Source organism: Lethenteron reissneri, chromosome 64, assembly GCF_015708825.2.
Source record: "Lethenteron reissneri isolate LAM-NWPU_2019-01 chromosome 64, ASM1570882v1, whole genome shotgun sequence".
Taxonomy (NCBI): Eukaryota; Metazoa; Chordata; class Hyperoartia; order Petromyzontiformes; family Petromyzontidae; genus Lethenteron; species Lethenteron reissneri.
The window spans coordinates 3,549,842-3,568,388 of NC_083842.1; the positions used below are offsets into that span (position 1 = coordinate 3,549,842).

At 61.4% G+C, this 18,547-nt stretch overlaps 1 protein-coding gene across 1 annotated transcript in view; it reads left to right on the forward strand.

Moving 5' to 3' along the window:
- LOC133358989 (A disintegrin and metalloproteinase with thrombospondin motifs 6-like) overlaps nucleotides 1–18,547 on the forward strand; it is a 56,895-nt gene that overhangs the window by 29,671 nt on the left and 8,677 nt on the right. Inside the window, exons 8-17 of the mRNA XM_061577367.1 lie at nucleotides 269–414; nucleotides 1,081–1,124; nucleotides 3,226–3,331; nucleotides 4,255–4,404; nucleotides 5,464–5,605; nucleotides 6,032–6,139; nucleotides 7,056–7,201; nucleotides 9,701–9,764; nucleotides 10,318–10,420; nucleotides 18,081–18,220. Coding sequence (XP_061433351.1) covers nucleotides 269–414; nucleotides 1,081–1,124; nucleotides 3,226–3,331; nucleotides 4,255–4,404; nucleotides 5,464–5,605; nucleotides 6,032–6,139; nucleotides 7,056–7,201; nucleotides 9,701–9,764; nucleotides 10,318–10,420; nucleotides 18,081–18,220 — 1,149 coding nt within the window. The remainder of the gene's footprint in view (nucleotides 1–268; nucleotides 415–1,080; nucleotides 1,125–3,225; nucleotides 3,332–4,254; nucleotides 4,405–5,463; nucleotides 5,606–6,031; nucleotides 6,140–7,055; nucleotides 7,202–9,700; nucleotides 9,765–10,317; nucleotides 10,421–18,080; nucleotides 18,221–18,547) is intronic.

Sequence of the window (18,547 nt, forward strand, 5' to 3'; positions counted from 1 at the left end):
TTTGACACCGGGATTTTACTCCACACAGCAGCAGCGATCACCGCTGTCCCGTCAGTACTAATAATAACAACAACAACAATAATAACGCTGCTGCGGCCTTGCTCGGGTGAAGGTGCTGACCACAGTTGTAATGGCGCCGCGGTAGCTGCGGTGTGGCGGTAGCAAGACTGTGGTGGGACGGGCGTTGTGACCCAATTGTGATGGTGCCGTGATGGTGCCGTGATGGCGTTGTGACGGCTTTGTGGTTTCTGTGTCCGTGGCCCCGCAGCCGAACCTGGAGTTGAGTCACCACGCTGACAAATCCCTGGACAGCTTCTGCCGCTGGCAGAAGGGGATGAACACGCGCGCCGCACAGGGCGACTCGCTGCCGGACAACGGCCTCGCGCACCACGACAACGCCGTGCTCATGACGCGGTGAGTCGGCCAAGCACGGCTCCTCGTCACTGCTCGTCGTCGCGGTCGTCACAGTTCATCGCATCGTCACGGTCGTCATGGTCACGGTCGTCACGGTCGTCACAGTTCATCGCATCGTCACGGTCGTCAGGGTCACGGTCGTCACGGTCACGGTCGTCATGGTCACGGTTCATCGCATCGTCACGGTCGTCATGGTCACGATAGTCACGGTCGTCATGGTCACGGTCGTCATGGTCATGGTTCATCGCATCGTCATGGTCGTCATGGTTACGGTCGTCATGGTCACGGTCATCATGGTCACGGTCGTCATGGTCACGGTCGTCATGGTCACAGTCGTCATGGTCACGGTCGTCATCGTAAGCATCACTCCGACCGCCATAGTGATGTCATCGTAGCTGCCATCGTCCACGCGATGCTCTCAGCCTTGCCTCGACCGCCGACTCACAATCTGAACGTGCGGCCGTTTGGTGCCATTGTCGCCGTTTCACTTGGGAGGGCCGAGATGTTTCTCGGTTCTTCCCCTCGTCGTCGTCGTCGTGCTGCGCGGTGCCACAGTGCCGCGGCTTGGCGGTGCGGCCTGACTCGTCTTTCTCCGATGCCCCCCCCCCCCCACCGTCATCCCCCTCCCTCCCCCCCACCATCATCCCCCCCGCCGCCCTCCCCCAGGTACGACATCTGCACCTACAAGAACAAGCCGTGCGGCACACTGGGTGAGTCCGCGCGCCGCCTCGAACACGCGTAGCCGTTGAACGCGCTCGCGCGCCGGTCTCGGGACGCGTTGCGCGCCACGAGCGGCTCGCGTTCCTCCGGCGGCCGTCCCCGTCCCGCGCCGTCTGCCTCGCTCGGCCGGCCGTCCCGTCGCCCGTTCCACGGGGCCGGCGGCCTGGAACGACGGACGCGTCTCGTGGTGAACGGCGACGAAGGCAAACTTGAGAGGATGAAGCGAGGCAGCGAGGCGGCGTATTGAAATCGCATCGACGGCCGCGTGGACACGCGAGGAATCGGAATGGGTTGTCCTGGGCGAGTACGCGGCTTGCACGTGTTGGGGGGGAGGGGGGGAGCGCTCACAGAACACACCGCACGGCACCCTTGACAACAGCTACGGGGCACCCTTGACAACAGCTACGGGATGCGTGCGCGGTCCGGCACGAGAGGGAAGACGACGTTCCTCCACCGAGCAAAAACAAAAAATTCTAAAATGTCGATATTTTGTGGGCCAGGAACTGGTTGTATATTTGTTCCGTACACTCCCCCCCCCCCCCACGTGACCTGTGTAGTGGTGGTGGGGCGTGTGTGTGGGTAACAGCTGATTGAAAGTGTCACTGGGAATGGATTGTCTTGTGCCGAGCTACGCTAGCAGTGACGCACACACACACAGGCGCCCGCACGCTCACATGGACAAACACGCGCACACGCGAGGGAACAGCTGTTGGGATTCGGGTTCGGAGCGCAACAGCACGAGGCGGGGAGGAGACGAGGGAGGGACCCGCCGTGCAATGGAACCCCGCGGCCCCCCGTGGCCGCCAGGGTGGACCCAGGGAGCGAGCGGAGAGCGGCGGTCGCGAGATTCACGTCCTGGTCGAGGGGACGGTGTCGACTCGGGGCAAAGAAAATTGGCACCGCTCTGCGGAAAAAGTCAACGTAGGAATGTGGAATTTCCACCAGCGGCTCAGCAGATGAGCGCCGGGGTGCTTCACGTGACGCGGTGCGGGAGGAGCGTAGGGGGGGGGCACGGTGGTTTTGGCAGGAGGTTGGAGAGAGCGGGGAGCGCGTCGGCTGTCTCGTCATGGAGCAGGAGGTGAAAGACTCTTCGGTGGGGAGTTAGCCTCTTGCGGTGTTAATGGCGTGCGTGCGCGTGTGTCATGGCGGGGGGGGGGGGAGTGGTGGCGCAGCGGTTAGCGAGCCGCCCTCCAAACCCGACGGCCCGAGTTCGACTCGCACACGCGGCCAACATCGGCAGCAGCGAACATCTCAATCGGTCCTGGGTCTCTCCCCTAGGTCGGCTCCGCCTTAAAATCAGTGCCCGGTGCTGCGTGTGAACATCAGGATTGAGGAGACAAAAGCGGAGGGACGTGGTGCTGGTGCCGTGCCGACCTTAATAGGTGCTCGCTAACAGCACTTGCCCCAGCAGTCTGTTAAAGGCTACACGGGGGAGCTTCGTCTTTTTGGGTCGTGTGACGCGTGTTGACGCCCGCGGCAAACTTGGCCCAGCCTCGGGAACAGCGGCAATGTGGCCACTCACCAGGGAGAGCCGGGGAGAGCCGGGGAGAGCCAGGGAGAGCCAGGGAGAGCCAGGGAGAAACCTGGAGAGCCAGAGAGAGCCAGGGAGAAACCTGGAGAGACCCCATAGAGAGACTCCAGAGATAGATGCCACAGAGAGACCCCAGAGAGAGACCCCAGAGAGAGACCTGGAGCACGTCAGACATTCTCTCTGCGTGCAGGAATGTTGGCAGGGGGGCGACGCCGGCTTGTTGTTGTATCTCGTTGGCGCGTGGACGTGTGAACTCAAGTAACGGAAAAACAAAAACCACGTTGGCCGTGGGCGTCGGGGCGGTGCTGACACCCGTGCGAGAGGCACCTGGGCTCGATTGCCAACTCGGGCGCCTGCGTGCGCGGAGCGTGCACGTGTCCTCCTCCCGTGGCTCAACTCGCGCACAGTCAACATCGGAATCCCGCGGCCTTCCCTGCTGAATACGTCGCGATCGATCGTTCCGCCAGCGGCTCTCCCCCCCCCCCCCCACCCCGACGGTCCGCTAAGGCTACCCGTGGAATCTTTGTCTTTGTGCGCCGCCACGCGCGGGGGGTGGCCAGGCCTGGCGCCGGTGAGCGGGATGTGCGAGCCGGAGCGCAGCTGCAGCATCAACGAGGACCTGGGCCTCGCGTCGGCGTTCACCATCGCCCACGAGATGGGCCACAAGTGAGGGCACCCACGCGGCGACACGCGACACGCGGCGCAAAAACAACGCCAGCGGCGAACCCCGCCGGGGACGTCGCCGCCGCGGCGCTCGCCGCACTTTGAGACCGTGCGGCGTGCGGCGTCGGAGGGCTCTCTGCTGCAGGAGGTCACGGGCAGGCCCAGGTGCTGTGGGGGGAACGAGGGGAGCGAGGGGAGCAAGGGGGGAGCGAGGGGGGAACGAGGGGAGCGAGGGGGGGAGCGAGCGGGGGGGGAGCGAAGGGGGGGGAGCGAGGGGGGGAGCGAGGGGGGGGGAGCGAGGGGGGGGGAGCGAGGGGGGGGAGCGAGGGGGGGAGCGAGGGGGGGGGAGCGAGGGGGGGGAGCGAGGGGGGGGGAGCGAGGGGGGGAGCGAGGGGGGGAGCGAGGGGGGGAGCGAGGGGGGGGAGCGAGGGGGGGGAGCGAGGGGGGGGAGCGAGGGGGGGGAGCGAGGGGGGGGAGCGAGGGGGGGGAGCGAGGGGGGGGGGAGCGAGGGGGGGGAGCGAGGGGGGGAGCGAGGGGGGGGGAGCGAGGGGGGGGGAGCGAGGGGGGGGAGCGAGGGGGGGGAGCGAGGGGGGGGGAGCGAGGGGGGGGAGCGCGGGGGGGGAGCGAGGGGGGGGAGCGAGGGGGGGGAGCGAGGGGGGGGAGCGAGGGGGGGGAGCGAGGGGGGGGAGCGAGGGGGGGGAGCGAGGGGGGGGAGCGAGGGGGGGGAGCGAGGGGGGGAGCGAGGGGGGGGAGCGAGGGGGGGGAGCGAGGGGGGGGAGCGAGGGGGGGGAGCGAGGGGGGGGAGCGAGGGGGGGGAGCGAGGGGGGGGAGCGAGGGGGGCGGGGGGGGAGCGGGGGGGGGAGCGAGGGGGGGGAGCGAGGGGGGGGAGCGAGGGGGGGGCTCTCATTGCCGCACTTGTTCCGTAGTTTCGGGATGAACCACGACGGCACGGGGAACGCGTGCGGCACGCGCGGCGGCCGCGAGGCTGCCAAGATCATGGCGGCGCAGCTGACGTCGGCGACGAGCCCCTTCTCCTGGTCGTCGTGCAGCCGCGACTACATCACCTCCTTCCTCGAGTGAGCGGCCCGCCGGGCAAACACCCCCCCAGCTCCACCCTGCCCCCACCCCCGCCACCCATCCGGCCCCCCCCCCACTTCCACTCCTGCCCCCCCCCACTTCCACTCCTGCCCCCCCCCACTTCCACTCCTGCCCCCCCCCCACACTTCCACCCCCTCCGCCCCCCCCCTCCCCCCCCCTCCACCCCTGCCCCCCCCACCTCCACCCCTGCCCCCCCCCACCTCCACCCCTGCCCCCCCCCCCACTTCCACTCCTGCCCCCCCCCCACCTCCACCCCTGCCCCCCCCCTACCTCCACCCCTGGCCCCCCCCCCGCGTCCGACCGACTACCGACGACTTACCGCACCACCCGCAGCAATAGCAGCCGGGCCTCCGCTGGGCCCAACGTTGGGTCAGTGTTGGGCAGTATAGGACCACTTATGAACCAACTTTGGCATGTCGTTGGAACTGCTGGCTCGACGTTGGGGCAACGTTGGGTCAGTGTTCCATGTTTACTGGGTCCATAGCTCAAATGAACGAAGATGGAATAATCACGAGCATGGGCGGACGATCCTCCTCCTCCCCACTTCTCTCCCTCCGCTGAATGCAGGCAGCGATGTCACCTCGTCTGTAACTGTGCTGCCATCAGTCTCCAAGTAGTCGTCCCGAGCTGCCTCACGCTTCGGGGAATTCACCGTTTGTGGAGTATTTTCGATGCCCGTGCAACGCAAGTCGCTTTTGCTCCGATTTCTATAACCTGCGTCATCGGTGACGTCATCGGTGACAGCATCGGTGACAGCATCGGTGACGTCATCGGTTGCGCCATCGGTGGCGTCATCGGTGACGCCATCGGTGACGTCATCGGTGACAGCATCGGTGACGTCATCGGTGACGTCATCGGTGACGTCACCAATGACGCAGGTCACGCGCTCTCGCGAATGAGCCTCGTCGTCCCGGGTCTCACTCTCGGGTTCCCGCCCGCCGGTGAAACAAAACCAGCCGTGCCGCTCGAACTCGCTGGCACGTGACGAAGCCGGCGGCTGTGAGCGCTGAGCTGACCTCCGACCTCTGCCGCCGCAGCTCGGGACGCGCGAGCTGCCTGGACAACTCCCCGCCCAAGCGCGACTTCGTGTACCCGACGTCGCTGCCGGGCCGGCGGCACGACGCCGACGAGCAGTGCCGCTTCCAGTACGGCCCGTCGTCGCGCCAGTGCAAGTACGGGGTAAGCGTGCGCCCGTGACCGCCGCCGCCGCCCGCCGCCCGCGGTTTCCACGACGCGCTAACGTTGGGCCCACGTTGGGGCCGACGTTACCCACCACGCGCCAACGTTGACCCCTGCTTTGCAGGTTGTTTTTCCATTGTGCTAACCGAGCCGCGCCAGCCAAGTAACCCGATGACTGCAGCGAAATAAGAATATTACTTTTGCACTTAATTTGGGCAAGAATTTCAGCGGTGAGAAATCAAATTTTCTTGTATCTCTTTGGATCATCGGCCGTCGATCATTCCTCTGTCGCAGGCTGAGTGTGAAAGGGCGACCACCCTGAAGGGGATCTCGGGAGTAGTTCTGCGATGTCCAGCTTCCTCGCCCCGCTCCCTACAACACACGATGATTAATCGGAGGCTCCACACTTGCTCCCCTGTCCGTCAGGAAGTTTGCCGAGAGCTCTGGTGCATCAGCCGCAGCAACCGCTGCATCACCAACAGCATCCCGGCAGCCGAGGGCACCCAGTGCCAGACGGACAGCGTCACCAAGGGGGTGCGTGCGTGTGCGCGTGTGCGCGTGTGCGCGCGTGTGCGTATGTGTGCGAGTGTGTGCGGTCGTGTAGCAGTTATCACTCCGCGCTCCGAACCTGACGACCCTGGTTCGATTCCCACTCACGGCCAACACCAGTGACGATTATCTGAACCGGTCCTGGGACTTCCCTAGGTCGACTTAGCCTCAAATGGTGTGGTGTGTAAACATCGCCACTGGGGAGACAAAGGCGGTCGGGCGTGGTGCTGGCCACCCTAACCCCTTATGTGCCATGCTGGCCTTCATAGGTGCTCACTAACAGCACTTGCCCCTACAGTCTGTTCAGGCTATACGGGGGATCTTTGTCTTCTGTGCGCGCGCATGTGTATGTGTGCACGTGTGTGTGCACGCGCGTGTGACGACGCCATGGCGTTGTGCACTTCGAGACCACGTGGGATGTGGAAGGCTCTCACTGCTGTCACCAGGAGGTCACGGGACTGACCCAGGTGTTATGGGTTGGCTGAAGTGCCAGACTAGGTGCAGGAGGTCACGGGACATACCCAGATGTACCAACCGACGTAACTGGCAGATGCACCACCTGTGCTCCCCAGTGCCCCGACACACGCACACACACGTACAGACACACAAAGATAAAGCTCCCCCGTGTAACCTTAACAGGCTGTAGGGGCAAGTGCTGTTAGCGAGCACCTAGGACACACACACACACACGTGGGAGGGAGTGGTGGCGCAGCAGTTAGCGCAACACGCTACGAACACGGCGGTGCGACCCGCTTGCGATCCAATATTCGGAGACGATTATCGGCGCCGGTCGCGGGCTTCGCCTCGGTCAACTTGCGCCTGGTGCGGCACCGTGCCGGGCGGGCATCGCTGCGCTGCCACGGACCACGTGGGGGACCTTTGTCTTTGTGTGTCGGCGCAGTGGTGCTACCAGGGGGAGTGCGTGCCGCTGGGCACCGCGCCGGAGCGCGTGGACGGCGCCTGGGGCCTCTGGTCCCCCTGGGGGGACTGCAGCCGCAGCTGCGGAGGAGGGGTCTCCTCCTCGTTCCGGCACTGCGACAACCCCGTGTACGCACGCGCACCTCGTCGTCGGCGGCGTCGCCGTCGTCAAAATATCATCCTCATCATCGGCGTCGCCATCGTCATCATCGTCATCATCACCATCCTCATCATCGGCGTCGCCATCGTCATCATTCGTCATCATTCACCATCCTCATCATCGGCGTCGCCATCGTCATCATCGTTCATCATCACCATACTCATTCATCGGCGTCACCATCGTCATGCATTGTCATCATCACCATCCTCATCATCCGGCGTCCGCCATCTCATCATTGTCATTCATCCCCATCCTCCTCATGTCCGTCATCATTGTCATCATCACCATCCTCATCATCGGCGTCGCCATCGTCATCATTGTCATCATCACCATCCTCATCATCGGCGTCGCCATCCTCATCATTGTCATCATCACCATCCTCATCATCGTCGTCACCATCGTCATCATCGTCATCATCACCATCCTCATCATCGTCGTCGCCATCGTCATCATTGTCATCATCACCATCCTCATCATCGTCGTCACCATCGTCATCATTGTCATCATCACCATCCTCATCATCGGCGTCGCCATCGTCATCATTGTCATCATCACCATCCTCATCATCGGCGTCGCCATCGTCATCATTGTCATCATCACCATCCTCATCATCGGCGTCACCATCGTCATCATTGTCATCATCACCATCCTCATCATCGTCGTCGCCATCGTCATCTGTCATCATCACCATCCTCATCATCGTCGTCGCCATCGTCATTGTCATCATCACCATCTCATCATCGGCGTCGCCATCGTCATCATTGTCATCATCACCATCCTCATCATCGGCGTCGCCATCGTCATCATTGTCATCATCACCATCCTCATCATCGGCGTCGCCATCGTCATCATTGTCATCATCACCATCCTCATCATCGGCGTCGCCATCTCATCATTGTCATCATCACCATCCTCATCATCGTCGTCACCATCTTCTCATCGTCATCATCACCATCCTCATCATCGTCGTCGCCATCGTCATCATTGTCATCATCACCATCCTCATCATCGTCGTCCATCGTCATCATTGTCATCATCACCATCCTCATCATCGGCGTCGCCATCGTCATCATTGTCATCATCACCATCCTCATCATCGGCGTCGCCATCGTCATCATTGTCATCATCACCATCCTCATCATCGGCGTCGCCATCGTCATCATTGTCATCATCACCATCCTCATCATCGTCGTCACCATCGTCATCATTGTCATCATCACCATCCTCATCATCGGCGTCGCCATCCTCATCATTGTCATCATCACCATCCTCATCATCGTCGTCACCATCGTCATCATCGTCATCATCACCATCCTCATCATCGTCGTCGCCATCGTCATCATTGTCATCATCACCATCCTCATCATCGTCGTCACCATCGTCATCATTGTCATCATCACCATCCTCATCATCGGCGTCGCCATCGTCATCATTGTCATCATCACCATCCTCATCATCGTCGTCACCATCGTCATCATTGTCATCATCACCATCCTCATCATCGGCGTCACCATCCTCATCATCGTCGTCACCATCGTCATCATTGTCATCATCACCATCCTCATCATCGGCGTCACCATCGTCATCATTGTCATCATCACCATCCTCATCTTCATCACAGTTGTCATCACCATCGTCATTGTCGTCGTCATTCTTACCATCATCATCACGATCGCTACCATCTCTGTCACCGTCGTCATCGTCATCATCGCTACCATGGATGACGGAATGGCCACGCGTGCATCTCTTTGGAGCCGGTGATCTGGACAAGGCTGGGCGTGTTTTCGCAATTGCAGTGCCGCTGACTGCACTCGGCCCAGACAGCAGCGCCCACGGCACCAGCTGTTGCCGCTGTTCCCGGCGCCGCCGCCGCGTCTGACTCTGTTAGTTTTGTTTTCTTTAATCGGCTCGCGGCTTAGCGGCGCTTAGCGCCGGCGTTGCCGCGGGCACCGCCGCCGCACCGCCGTTGCCCCCCCGGGCGGCGGGTCGCACGAGGGGGGAGCCGCGGTTCCCACACGATGCTCCGGAGAATGCCACGGTCCGTGCTCTCGCGTCCACGGTGGCACGAGGTCCGTGTGTGTCCGTGTGTGTCCGTGTGTGTGCATGTGTACGTACTCGTGTGTGCCCATGTGCGTGTCCGTGTGTGCTCGTGTGTGCTCGTGTGCGTGTCCGTGTGTGTACGTATGTGTGTGTCCGTGTGTGTCCGTGTGTACCCGTGTGTGTGCGTGTGTACCCGTATGTGTCCATGTGTGCCTGCATGTGTGCGTGTGTGTCCGTGTGTGTCCGTGCGTGCCTGTGTGTGTCCGTGTGGGCCCGTGTGCATCCGGCCTTCAAAGGTCCTCACTGACAGCACTTGCCATAAAAGCCTGTGCAAGGCTACACGGGGGATCTTTGTATGCGTGTGCACGCATGTGTCTGTGTGTGTCCACGTGGTGAAACATCCCGTGTGTGTCCGCATGTCCATGCAGGCCGGCTCATGGAGGGAAGTACTGCCTGGGGGAGCGCAAGCGCTACCGCTCGTGCAACGTGGAGGTGCGTGTGTGCCGTACCCCGCTCCACGCGCCGCCGGCCCCGCTCCACACCCCGCCGTACCCCGCTCCACGCCCCGCCGTACCCCGCTCCACGCCCCGCAGGACCCTCTCCACGCCCCGCCGTACCCCGCTCCACGCCCCGCCGTACCCCGCTCCACGCCACGCCGTACCCCGCTCCACGCCCCGCCGTACCCCGCTCCACGCCCCGCCGTACCCCGCTCCACGCCCCCCCGTACCCCGCTCCACGCCCCGCCGTACCCCGCTCCACGCCCCACAGGACCCTCCCCGTGCCCCACCGGCCCCTGGAGAGGCGGCTCTTTCTGCGCGTCATAGTACCTGGTGGTGGTGGTGTTGTTGTTGTTGTTAGTGGTAGTGTTGGTGTTGTTGGTAGTGGTGTTGTTAGTGTTGATGTTGTTGTTGTTTTTGGGGAGGTGTGGTTGTGGTTGTTAGTGGTAGTGTTGGTGTGGTTGTTGATGGTGTTGTTGTGGTCGTGGCATCGCGATTACGGTGACGCCGTTTCTTGTCGTTTCTCGCTGTTGATGGCGGCGCTCCAGGATTGCCCCGAGGGCTCCCAGGACTTCCGTGAGAAGCAGTGTTCCGACTTCGACAGCGTTCCCTTCCGGGGGAAGTACTACACCTGGAAGCCGTACTCCGGAGGTATGGTCCATTGCTATTGTAGTAAGTATATGGAGGCTTGACGACAGGATCGGAGGCACACTTATTTATTACACCAACACAGTTATTTACAGGTCACTGGGCTACAGGGATTTCTCGACAGCTAACCCCTCTAACCTATACCAATTCCTCCACTACGGGACTAGGGGAGGCTATCTGTCCCAGCTTGGTTAAGCTGGGATCCCGGCTCCCTGAGTCACCAGACCAGCTTCGTCTGGGCTCTCGGGGCCACGCCACCGGCTTGCCCTGGTCGGCCCTTATAAGGACAGCGAGCCAGGGGAGCTCTGGGGCCTACACTAGCTGGTCTTCCGTCTTCTCTGGTTATAGCTGAGTCCCGACTCCCGAGCCTTTCGGCTCATCACCTTTTATAGGACTTGCCCCCAAGGGGGGGGGGCCCGTGGGGGATACACATGCGGACGTCGGTGCGAGCGCCACCCTTGTGTACGGCCGTAACCCCGCCCCTTGTGTTTGTTGGCCATCCGTGGCCATGCATAATCACACCTCAACATTCGTAGACATGCGCAATTACACCTCTACATCACCCCCCCCTGTACAGCTCGCAGCCGTCCCCGGCTGCAAAAAAAAAAAAAAATCAGAATAAAGGTGCATCCCTCACAAAAACCCCGTGTGTGCCTCGCGTAATTTTTAACAAGAACAAGAACAACGAGAGGAAGAGAGAGAGAGAGAAAAAAAATAACCCGACGCACCCCCCCCGGATAACACCCCAAAACCAACATATATATACACTCCGGACGTCACCTTTCCCATCGTCCGCAAGGCCCCCCAACGGCCGACCTCACAACACCCCTCCCCTTTTGTCCGCCAGGCCCCCCAACGGCCGACCTCACAAAAGTCTGCGCGTTTTGGCGCGCGTTCTCGCGGCGGGTCCGTCACAAGGGCCCGTCCCGGCACGCTCAGTGACGGTTGTTGACGGTCCGGGTGCAAGAGGGTCAGGCTCCGCTGCCGAGTGACCCCCGACCCTTCCGGGAGGGGTTGGTGGGCGTGGGCCCGTCACTCCTGTTTCACCTGGGGGCGGAACAGTTGGCGTCAGGTTAGGCGAGTGCAGCGACGACGGGGAGTCGGCGACACCCTCACACGTTTGGCCATGCGTGTGTGTGTGTGAACCCCGGGGCGGCGTGACGAATGGTTTTAACCTTGAGGGGTGCACATACCACCGGCGCCTCCCCCATTTGACGCGAACACATTGCGGCCGCAAAACCTGCACGACCTCCACTGGCCCCCGCCACGGCCGTACCAATTTCGACGAGGTTGCCAGCGGCACCTGAGGACAGTGCAACCACGCCCTGTCCCCTGGTACCCATTTGACCACCTGCACCCGCCCCAACCGAAGCCTCTCGTTCGCCTTCTGGCGGAGTTCAGAATTTTGCACGGCCGCTTCCCGCGCCTCAGACAATTGAGCGATGTTAAATTTAACGTGTTCGGACAACTTAGACTTCGCCTGGAGCGCCGAGAGCTTCAGCTGGGTCGCCACAGGAGGGTTAACTTCGCGCCCATACATTAAAAAGAAAGGGGAAAATCCGGTGGCCGCATGGGGAGCCATTCTGTAGGCCTGCAACACACCGGCTATGCGGAGGTCCCAATCCGTCTGGGATACCGACACCTGCTGGGACAGCATGGACGTGATGGTCCGATGCAGCCGTTCCACCATCCCGTCAGTTTGTGGGTGATACGGAGAGGTCCGAACCTTCTCCGTACCCAAGAGGTCGCACACCTCACGTAGGAGTTTACCAGAAAAATTCCTACCCTGGTCAGTAAGCAGCCGTTCCGGAGCACCCTTGTCGAGGACATAGCCCTGGACAAAGGCCTCCGCGATGGCTGCTGCCGATTGGTTCGCCAGGGGCCAGGCCATAGGCCATCTCGTGAAGTATTCAACCCCCGTTAGTAAATACCTATTGCCCCTGGGTGTAGCGGGAAATGGGCCAAGTATGTCCAGAGCGACGAGCTCGTTAACCCTGGAAACTTTTATGGACTGCAGCGGAGGGTTGGACCCCCTAGCAGGTGGCTTCCTCTGCGCGCATTGCGTGCACGACCCCAAGAGGTCCCCCACGTCCTTTTCCATGCCCGGCCAGAAGAAATCTAGCTGGAGCGTGGCAAAGGTCTTATGAACCCCCAAGTGCAGAAGCCGCTCATGAACAGCCCATACCACCTTACCCCTTAAAGCAGCAGGCACCACGAGCCGCTGGCGCCGGGTTTTACCATTCCAGTGCATTAAAAGTCCCTGGAACAACCCCCACGAGTCAACGTTTTCCACCCCCTGGCCAATCCCCCCGGCGCGACGGCGCAGAGCGAGGAGGGAGGTGTCCTCCATTTGGAGGCGACCCCATTCCGCGACTGACAACCCCAGCAACGAATCCCTCCCTTCTTGCTCGATAGGACCCGAAACCGAAGGTGCATCGGCAGCGGCCACGAGGACCGAATCGGTGGTGACGTTCGGAGACCTACAACGCCCCGAACCCAAGAGGCACGCGCACTCCGAAGTGGGTGGCAATCGCGACAGGGCGTCAGCGTTCGTGTGGCGGAGACCCTTACGATATGTGGTGACAAAGTCATAGTCTTGGAGAATCTCCAACCATCGAGACAACTGGCCCGATGGTTGTTGAACCCGCAGGGCGTATTGTAGGGCCGCATGATCTGTACGGACGGTGAACCGCCGACCGTACAGATACGGGCGGTACTGCTGAATGAAATAAACAATCGCCAATAATTCCCGACGGGTAACGCAGTACCGCTGTTCGGCTGGAGACAGTACCCGACTACCGTAAGCCACCACATGCTCTACGCCCCCAATGAGCTGGGACAGCACGCCCCCGATGCCCGTGTTACTTGCATCTGTATCGAGCAAGAAGGGTTGTGAAAAATCCGGGTAATTCAACGGCGGCGCCCCCACCAAAGCATTCCGGAGGGCGCGAAAAGAAGCCTCCTCCTCCGGCCCCCAATGAAACCTGACTCCCTTGGACGTCAAGGCATGCAAAGGTTTCGCAATCGTAGCGAAGTCAGCCACAAATCGCCGATAATACGACGCGAACCCAATGAAACTCCTGACCTCTCCCACAGAGGTGGGAGTCGGCCAGGAGCTGACGCATTCCGTTTTGGCGGGATCAGTGGATATCCCCGAGCGCCCAACAATGTGACCCAAATATCGCACCGATTCGCGGAGTAAATGGCACTTCTGTGGTTTAAATTTCAAATTGGCAGCCCGCATTTTGAGAAAAACAGCACGCAACCTCTGGAGGTGTTCCTCGAAGGATTTGCTAAAGACGATGACATCGTCTAAGTAAATCAAACACGAATCCCATTGCAACCCTGCCAAGACCAATTCCATTAACCGCTGAAAAGTTGCCGGCGCAGAATGTAAACCCATCGGCAAGCGGTTAAATTGGAAGAGACCCTGCGGTGTCCGAAAAGCAGTCTTAGGTTTTGATTCGTCATCCAGAGGAAGCTGCCAGAATCCAGATAGCAAATCGAGGGTGGAAAAGAATCGCGCCCCCGCCAAGGCATCGAGCGACTCATCCATTCGAGGAAGCGGGTACGCATCTGCCACAGAGATTTTGTTCAGACGCCGAAAGTCGACACAAAACCGCAGTGAGCCGTCGTGTTTTTTCACCAAAACGATCGGCGCGCCCCACGGGCTATTGGAAGGGGAAATGATATCGGCGGCTAGCATGTCATCAACAGCCGATTTGACATGATCCTTTTCGGCGGGACTCAACCGAAAGGGATTTTGGCGGATTGGCGCGCTGTCACCCGTGTCAATATGGTGTCGCAGCAATTTAGTACAACCAATATCAAATTTGTGTTGACTAAAAACGTCAGCAAATTCGCTCAGAAGAACTCGCAGCTGCGCGCGCTGCGAGTCGGACAGGTCCACTGAACCCGCGCAAAGCGCATCCAGCCAACCGTCATCACAGTCCGAATGCGGTCGCGACGGAGGATCGGTGGATACCTGACCCACGAGTGGTTCCTCATAGGGTACCGGCGTTGCGTGTGCAAGCACGGTCCCTTGAGGAACCACGGCCGTTCGCGATCCCACATTAAGGACTGCAATGAAGGGGTCCCCATCCCCTCTCACCATGGTCTGAGCCGCGAGCAAATCTGGTCCATTTACCCCGGCCCGAGATGGTCCCAACAAGACCCCCCGATCCGCAACCCCTTCATTAAACGGCCGACGCAATCTAAGAGGGACGAGCATCTGAGCCCCCGGAGGCACGCGCACAGTTTTTGTGACGAGCGCCTGCACGGTGGCAAACGCCCGACGCTCCGTGGTGGGGGAAGACAGAAATGTAACGCGTCGGCCCGATGGGAGCTCAATGCACCCTTGGTCAATAAGGATGCGGATGGGCATTTTGGCCAGAAAATCCGTCCCCAACAGGCACGGAACCGCGAGTGAGGAGGAAACCAAAACAGGCCCGGATAATTTAATGTCCCCAATGCAGATAGTGGCGCGGATTTGGCCAATAATGCCCAGAGAGCCCCCGTTAGCGGCATAGCACGGCACGTCAACAGGGAGCAAGGGACGACTTTGAACGGGAAGGATGTTATAAATTAAATCAGATATAATGGTCGCCGATGCCCCTGTGTCAATTAAAATCCGCACCTCTACCCCATCAATGTGACCGACCACGACCGATGATCCCGCCGACGCAGCAACGACACGATGGGCGAGCTCCGACCACTGACCCGGTTGGAGCGCCCGCCGCATTACCGAACGATCGCGCGCGACGGATGGGGAATTTGGAGCCCTGTTTAGTTGGGCGCGTGAGTGTGTGTCGGATGTGTGCGTGGGCCAAACGTGTGAGGTGCCGCGACTCGCCGTATTTCTCTGCTGGAGCTTGGGAGGAGACGGCGTGGCGTCCTGACGAGGTGTCGCCCCGCGCTGACGGGGAGCCCGGCATCCTGACGCAACGTGGCCTTGCAGGCCACAGTTGTAGCAGCGTGTGAGCGCCCCCGATGTCCTGGGCTGCTCCTGGCGGCTCGGTCCATTCCGAGCCTGTGGTACTGCCGCTCTCCATTCCCCTCGCCGCTCCACCCCGCAGACCTCCTCCGATGGGAGGGCGGTAGCCGCCATGGCATGGCTGGCCGCCCCCTTTGCCGCCTTTCGACGAAGGGACCGCAAGCCCCCGTGGATGTGGCGCGCGACCAGCAGGGACGACATCTCTGAGTCGTCTTGAGCCAGGACGTTGACGTCCAGCTCATCAGCGAGTAGCAGCAGCTTCTCAGCCACCATGGCATCCACTCCTTCCTCGTCCATCCTTGGGAAAGCAGCCTTCGCTAGAGCCAGGAGAGCAGTCCGGAAGGCCAGAGGTGATTCGTTGGTGCCCCGACGCCGATCGTGGAAAAGCTGCCTGCAGTCCGAAGGCGGCCCATAGACGGCTGACAGCAGCTGCAACGCCAGGTGTAGGGTGGCGCGCTTTTCCCTCGGCGCCGAGGTGAGGGTAGCCAGGGCGTCGTTGTCCAGCATCGCTGGCAGCGCGCGTAGAGCCTCGGCGTCCGTCCAGTTCGCCATCTCCTGATGAGCGATGAACCGTCTCTTGAAGCCGCCCCAGTCTCCGTCTGCGCCTACGAATTCTTTCAGAGGTGGCAGACGCTGCTGCAAGGCGACGTCCGTGGCTGTAGATCGCTCTCCGTCGCTCCCCGCCGATGATACAGTGTGGGCGGGCTGTGCACATGGCATCGCCGGTCGCTCCGATGTCGACGCGCCGGCCGGTGTTGATGATGTCACGGCTTGTGCTTGGCGCTCAGCAGTCACGTGACGCGGGCCGGCCCCGCCGTCCGCTCGCACTGTAGAGATGGCGGGAAATTTAACCGCCAGCCGCGTCGGGGTGGCGGGAAACGTTGCCGCGCGCCGGCTGCTGTCGTCGACCCGCGCTGCCCCTCCAGCCCCCAGCCGCGTGATCTCCTCCAACGCAGCGGCGGCGGCGTAGAGCAGTTCCGCCAGGCGGGAGTGGGCCAGCCGGAGTCCTTCAGCCGACGCATCCCCCCCCTCTTGTCGTAGCGGCACGGGCGTACTTGGCCCCGGCTGCTCCGATCCGACCCCGGCCATCTCTGGTGTTGAATCGGCCGCGGCGTCTTCCATCTCCGACTCCTTGGTACGTGTCGTCCCTCGTGTGTCCATCGTTTGGACGTTTTACTTCTGACACCAGATGTAGTAAGTATATGGAGGCTTGACGACAGGATCGGAGGCACACTTATTTATTACACCAACACAGTTATTTACAGGTCACTGGGCTACAGGGATTTCTCGACAGCTAACCCCTCTAACCTATACCAATTCCTCCACTACGGGACTAGGGGAGGCTATCTGTCCCAGCTTGGTTAAGCTGGGATCCCGGCTCCCTGAGTCACCAGACCAGCTTCGTCTGGGCTCTCGGGGCCACGCCACCGGCTTGCCCTGGTCGGCCCTTATAAGGACAGCGAGCCAGGGGAGCTCTGGGGCCTACACTAGCTGGTCTTCCGTCTTCTCTGGTTATAGCTGAGTCCCGACTCCCGAGCCTTTCGGCTCATCACCTTTTATAGGACTTGCCCCCAAGGGGGGGGGGCCCGTGGGGGATACACATGCGGACGTCGGTGCGAGCGCCACCCTTGTGTACGGCCGTAACCCCGCCCCTTGTGTTTGTTGGCCATCCGTGGCCATGCATAATCACACCTCAACATTCGTAGACATGCGCAATTACACCTCTACACTATCGAGTGTTGCTGTTCCGCTCAATTTCCCCGGTCAGCCTCACCGAGTCCGGTGGCTCGTTCTCAGGGGGGTCCCGGCTATCCCACGGTGCTTTGAATTGCATTTGTTGACCATCGGCACGATTGACCTAAAGCCAGTGACAATGTGCGTTTGTTTAGCGATGGGAGTAGCGATAGAAGAGTGAGTGGGTCGATGGGTGGGTGGGTGGGTGAGCGTGTGGGTGGGCGTGTGGGTGAGTGGGTGAGCGTGTGGGTGGGTGGGTGAGCGTGTGGGTGAGCGTGTGGGTGAGTGGGTGAGCGGGTGAGCGTGTGGGTGAGTGGGCGAGTGGGTGGGTGGGTGAGTGGGTGAGCGTGTGGGTGGGTGGGTGAGCGTGTGGGTGAGTGGATAAGCGGGTGGCTGGGTGGGTGAGCGTGTGGGTGGGTGGTGAGCGTGTGGGTGGGTGGGTGAGCATGTGGGTGAGTGGGTGAGCGTGTGGGTGAGTGGGTGAGCATGTGGGTGAGTGGGTGAGTGGGTGAGCGTGTGGGTGAGTGGGTGAGTGGGTGGGTGGGTGAGTGGGTGAGCGTTTGGTTGGGTTGGTGAGCGTGTGCGTGGGTGGGTGAGTGTGTGGATGGGTGGGTGAGCGTGTGGGTGAGTGGGTGAGCATGTGGGTGAGTGGGTGGGTGGGTGGATAGGTGAGTCAGTGGTTGAGTGAGTGGATCAATGAGTTATCCCACGGTGCTTTGAATTGCATTTGTTTACCATAGCTGGCCCAAAGCTGTGCGTTATCTGCCCTATAGCTGGCCTGAAGCTGATCCATAGCTGGCCCTGATCTGGCCTATAGCTGAACTGAAGCTGGCCCATAGCCTGCCCTTAGCTGGCCCATAGCCGGCCCTTAGCTGGCCCATAGCCGGGCCCCGTAGCAGCGCGGTGACGCTTGTTGTGCTGCCCGTGGCCCCACAGCGCAGGTGAAGCCCTGTGCGCTCAGCTGCCTGGCGGACGGCTACCACTTCTACACGGAGCGCGCGCCCGCCGTGGTGGACGGCACGCGCTGCCACGGCGACCCCGACTCGCTGGACATCTGCGTCAACGGGGAGTGCCGCGTGAGTGAGACGCACGCCCGCACACAAAGACGAAGGTCCCTCGTATAGCCTGAACAGACTGTTGGGGCAAGCGGTGTGAGCGAGCGCCTATGAAGGCCGGAACGGCCAGCACCACGCCCGGCCGCCTTTGTCTCCCCAGTGGCGATGTTTACACACTGCACCAGGTACTCATTTGAGGCCGAGTCGGCCTAGAGGAGGCCCAGGACCGGTTCAGGTAGTTTTCACACTGGTCTTGGCCGTGAGCAGGAATCGGGTCGCCAGGTTCGTAGCGTAGCGCGCTAACTGCTGCACCACCGCTCCCCACGCACGCACACACGCACGCACACG